The following is a 5,790-nucleotide window of genomic DNA, read 5'->3' as shown; positions in this document are numbered from 1 at the left end:
GCATTGTGGACTTGTTATATTCCCAACCACTTAACCCTTCATACTATCACTGGCCCATGAATATCGCTGCTCCTCCAGCTTTATGGAGACGCTGCATAACTGTTGGGATATTCATTACACGTAATGGAGCGACTGCTAAATAACCAACATGGAAATGTGTGATATACAGCACCATCTGGTGGTGTAAAGCTGAATGACTCCAATGGCCAGGTGATACAACGTTTTCCTCCATCACGACCCTCATCTGAGGACGTGACCTCAAGAGGACAGACAGGCAGAACTGAGCCTGAGGCCCTTCTCTCCTCCTTCAGCAAATCACTGATCTGTATGTGATTATATGGGCTATGTGTAGATGGAGGCTGGTGGGAGGACCTATAGGAGGATGGGCGTATTTTAATGGCTGGAATGGAATTAATGGAACGGTACTAAACAAACATATGGCAACCACTCCTTTCCATCAATTCCATTCCAGCCATTACAATGAACCTATCCGCCTATAGCTCCTCCCACCAGCCTCCACTGCACGTGTGAGCTAAAGCTGCCTAGCCAATCCCTCCCTCTCAGGTCTGTGGGTATTTTAATGAGGAAATCATTTAAAGTATTTAAACATGGATAGTTTCTCATTTCAGAGAGTAAGTCCTTCCCTCATGCACTCCCCTTCACTGCTCTGACAGAAGTGGCTAGGTCAGATGAAAACATACACTAAGCTCTTTGATTGGAATGGCTTTAATATCGAGGTACCACATACTTTCTAGGCAAGCATTCGCTATAGCTCGATGGAATAGAGCAGGGTTATTCAACTCTCACCCTACGAGGTGAGAGTTGCTGCTGCTTTTCTGTTCTACCTGATAATGAATTGTACCCACCTGGTATCCGAGGTCTAAATCTGTCCCTGATTAGATGGAAACAATGACAAAACACAGTGGAAGTGGCTTTGAGGTCCAGAGATGAGTTTGAGGGGAATAGAGAAGAAATTAGACACATGAGACTGAGGTTTGGTTTATATTGATTATTTATTGGGTATTTACAAACAAGCACATGCGGGAGTCAGACACTGACTGACGCTACAGGGACACAGTACACTATGGAACAGTGAGGTACAGGGCAGGCTACATCACACCAGAGAGATACAGAACCCACTGCTACACACACATGCTTGTTCGTTCGCACGCAAGCACGAACACACACACACACACACAAACACACCAGTGGAGGCTGCTGAGGGGAGGACGGCTCTTAATAATGGCAAATGGAATGGCATCAAACACCTGGCAACCAGGTGTTTAATGTATCTGATACCATTCCACATATTCCTCTCCATCCATTACCACAAGCCAGTCCTCCCAATTAAGGTGCCACCAACCTCCTGTGCTACACACACACACAAAACCCCAGATAGATAGATAGAGAGATAGACGTGAGGGGACAAATACAACAGAGGTGTATATATACACCTTTCAGGGACTCCAGGGTCAATAAATACCACATCCAATAAATGTACAGCTTTTCATACAAATCAATGCATTTATCATGGATCATCTCACACAATGGAAAATATACCCGAATCAACAACAAAAATTAATTAGAAAATCCTTGTCAACATACTGAGATTGTTACCGTCACAGACCATGTGTATTTCCTGAAGTTAGGTTTACCCTTCACCTGCATCTAGGCATGGCACATTGAAAGGTGGGCCTTGCAGACACTAACTAGCTCCTCCCTCATACAGCCTAATTTACCACAAGCTGTAATTAAAATACATTATAGACAGCTCTAAAACGACTCATGTCAATTTACTGGCCGAAGAAAGTATTTGTCCAGCGTGTTTTGCTGCCGTGACCCAGCTAAAGCCTTTAGAAGACCAGGGGTTTAGTGTGACTGGCCATGACACACAGTGGCTCCACTGTTTGGTAAACAACTATCTATTGGAGCTACACATTGTCTTGAGACACGCAGCAATTTGGATTAGCTAGTTAGGTTGTTGACATACTAGCAGGTGCCATACCATTGCACTTGGTGGAAGATTTGGTAAAGTAGCCTGTGTAATGCAAGTGCAAAGTTACAATGTTTCCAAACTATTGTTGTCATAGGGTTGTCATAGGGACACTAACCCTGCGCTACACCACAGAGGCTTGTTGGCATGGTAACCTTTTATATTTTTTCTGACCAATCAAAAGAGCGATATTCCCATTGAATTTGAATTTATGGGTAATATGTTTTATTCTTCATTCCTCAAGTAACCTGAACTCTTCAAGAAGTGCCATGTCACCCGCAAGTGACAAAACAACAAAAACAGCAAACAAACAGTTCCTTTAAACCAGAAGCCTTTGAGAAGTACATCATATGCATCATCATTACCAAGCCTACAGAATAACTACCAACCAAATCAGAAGATAAACATAGTAATAAACATTATTACTTCAACGTTATTCTACTACCACTATCGTTACTACGGTATTAAAAATGATGACCTTACACGGGTTAGCATGACAGGTAGGGAAAGAAGGAAGGTACATATGAGAGCTGAGGTACGGTTGGGGGAAGGGCAGCCTCTCCCTCAAACACATAGGCTTGACAGTCGTGGTGTCGTCCTACACATACAGTACATCAGGGAGGAGCTTACTGCTTCATCTGAAAGCTTGGATAGTCTCAGTCAGGAACATACAACTATGGCCCTGGAAACCCACATTGTCTACTGGTCTCAGTAGCCTTTTGTATTGTCTTGTAGTCAGACTTAGTAACGCCCAGGTAACCAGTCAAGTTAAATATCTGGGGAATCAAAGATACCAATTGATCTATGAGGTAAAGGAAAAGTAACCAGACTAGAGTTGATCATCCCTGGGCTGAGTAGAAAGAGACAGGTCTCAAGTCCCTCAGACTGTTTATTTGTCTGTCTATCTGTCTGTTTATCTGTCTGTCTATCTGTCTGTTTATCTGTCTGTCTATCTGTCTGTTTATCTGTCTGTCTGTTTATCTGCCTGTTTATCTGTCTGTCTGTTTATCTGTCTGTTTATCTGTCTGTTTATCTGTCTGTCCATCTGTCTATCTGTCTGTCTGTCTATCTGTCTGTCTGTTTATCTGTCTGTCTGTTTATCTGTCTGTCTGTTTATCTGTCTGTCTGTCTGTCTGTCTGTCTGTCTGTCTGTCTGTCTGTCTGTCTGTCTGTCTGTTTATCTATCTGTCTATTTATCTATCTATCTGTCTATTTGTCTGTCTGTTTATCTGTCTGTCTGTTTATCTGTCTGTCTGTCTAGCTGTCTGTCTGTTCATCTGTCTGTCTATCTGTCTGTCTATCTGTCTGTCTACCTGTCTGTTTATCTGTCTGTCTATCTGTCCGTCTCAAAGCATTGATATTTCCATAAGCACTGAGTAGTATGTGTTAGTGAGGTTTAAGAGGTGTGGACTGATTGAAGTTACAGCATTGCTATGCCAGTTATACTTATATACTGTTGGATACTAGAATGTCCTTTAGATAGATATGTGTCATATAGATAGATATTCTTCTGCATTCAAGGGTTGGGCTCAATTCGAATTAAAGGCCGCCAATTCAGGAAGAGATTTGAATTTAAAATCAGCTACTTAAAAAACATAAATAGCTTCTCCTTTTCAATTCATTAAGAAGTCATTAAAAATACAGGCCCCTATTTCAATCATCGAATTGCAATTTCAGTTTACTTCCTGAATTGACTGCCATATTGAGCCCAACCCCACTCCATTCACTCAAAGCATTCATTATACAATAAATGCAGTCTAAAGGTATGAGACTAAATCTATCAGGTTATGATGAAGATATGAAGGATTTGACGTCAAGACAATGCATACAACACACACTAAGATGAAGCCACTGGATTCCAATAATTGACAAAAACACTGGAGCTGTCCGTGTGTATAATGACTATAGAGTAGTGACTGGTGAGTTGGGGATAAAAGGCCAGATCACTTATCAATTTGATTCATGATCAACCTTATCTATAGTAACGTTTGACTATCTGTTTTCTCTTGGTTATCTATCTATCGGTTAAATTAATCTATATTCATATACCTATATATTATGTATGTATATTTATACAGTCAAATAGTTATCCTTTTTAAACTGACTATTAATTGTAGTGGGAACATGTCAAACACACAGAGACTAAGCGAAAGAGGCGAGAGATCAATAGGGGTGAAAGGTCAAATAGAACACAGAAAACAGCTACATTTCACTATGGTACTACATTACGTAACAGGGGCTACGCTCCAATACTCTACCATGGCTCCCTTCACCGGTTAGCCTGGCGGAAAGGTCTGGGTCTAGAGCAGAAACCGACCTGGCTACCAGGCTATAAATCTTCCCATAGTGACTGCTGATCTGAAAGTGTTTGGATAAGCTGAATGCATTGGTTGCATGTTTCGTCACAATATTGTTTTTAACGTTCGTTTGGACAGATGCCCGACTGAGCATTCTACTCAATGCATCATCATCATTAAGCGCTGATGAATATTTCATCGAAAGTGCATTACAGTGGCCTGGAAATACAATGACATTCAAAAACAGGCAAATAAATATTAGGAAAATCTTTCGTCATCATTTTGATGTCACCAGATAGACTTTAGATGCAGTATAACATTAGCTAACTAGCTTAAATTGAGGGGAGGCCACCTGATTGTAACTAGCCTACGTTTGCTTTACTAGCTATTTTTGCAGAATTTTGCTATTAATTTATACTAAACAGTAGTTAAGACTCAGAACGACGGGGCTTATCACCATTTTAGGGCACCGCCGATGGCGGCTTGGCATGACGTGACGGAGGTGCAAACTATGAATAGAATTCTACAAAGCTTTATCCAGTCCTTCTCAGATCAGTGGTCACCAAAGAGAGATGATGAATGGAGGACATTTAAAGGGATAGTCCACACCAAGATAAGTGTTTGTCTGAAGTTTTCACACTTCAAAAGTGGTCTGAAGTCGTGCTGGGTCCATATTCCACACCATCTGGTGAGCTAAATTAAATCTTCCTTAAATCCCCCTAATTAGATGGCATTAGATGGTACAGTTCTTTAGGGATTGAGTTTTGCAGATTTCTACCAGTGCATATAGTGGGATCTACACCACAGATGGTGCAGAGTAAGGACTGAACTAAATCACTTAGACCAGAGATCGTCAACTAGATTCAGCCACGGATGGTCAGGGGGCTGGAACATAATCACAAATAATTTGTAGACTGCAAATTGACCGCAAGAAGCCCAAACAGATATAACATTTGGCTAAAATATAATAATTTCAAACCTTGCTTAGATTTGTAAACAATCACATCTCTCTCTATGTGTGGGAATACCTTGGAACAGATTTTCAACGTTTACTGATGTTAGTATTTTATGTCCAACAAGTAACCCAAACCCTTATAAAATCATGGGCTGCCAGTTGGGGAACCCTGATATACGACTTTGGACCACTTTAGAGATATAAACATGTGATTTGAACTTTCAGGGGTGAACTATTTCTCTGAGAGCATTGGGGACTTCACCACAGCCTCTCTATGGTTGCCTAAATACATTATAGCTTTATGACTTCATTTTCCCTCCCCCAGATATATTCAAACAATCAAAACTCTGATCAGGTGTCTGAAATCACAGGATAAGTGATGCGTAGCCAATGGGTACGAGCCCCTCTCGGTCTCCCTGACGACAGCGAATCCAGTCATGATCGACACCCCCTAAAACCACTAACTCCTCCCCTTTCTGGAAGCTTAGCTCCGCCCCTGTGCCAGAGTGGTCGCATAGTGTTCTGACTGACCTGAGAAAGAGAGA

The 5,790-nt window shown here is 41.4% G+C and overlaps 1 protein-coding gene across 7 annotated transcripts in view; it reads right to left on the bottom strand.

The window, feature by feature from the left end:
* Positions 1-994: 994 nt before the first annotated feature.
* The window catches only part of rusc1 (RUN and SH3 domain containing 1), a 28,288-nt gene continuing 23,492 nt past the window's right edge, over positions 995-5,790 (bottom strand). For all 7 annotated transcript variants that reach the window (XM_036939706.2, XM_036939711.2, XM_036939710.2 and 4 more), the window contains one exon: positions 995-5,776. In XM_036939706.2, coding sequence (XP_036795601.1) covers positions 5,611-5,776 — 166 coding nt within the window. In that variant the 3' untranslated portion in view covers positions 995-5,610. The remainder of the gene's footprint in view (positions 5,777-5,790) is intronic.

Source organism: Oncorhynchus mykiss, chromosome 2 (genome assembly GCF_057628025.1).
Source record: "Oncorhynchus mykiss isolate SJ-2025 chromosome 2, ASM5762802v1, whole genome shotgun sequence".
NCBI classification, from domain to species: Eukaryota; Metazoa; Chordata; class Actinopteri; order Salmoniformes; family Salmonidae; genus Oncorhynchus; species Oncorhynchus mykiss.
The sequence above is the reverse complement of the archived record's forward strand: the minus strand, read 5'-3'. Positions and strand labels throughout refer to the sequence as shown.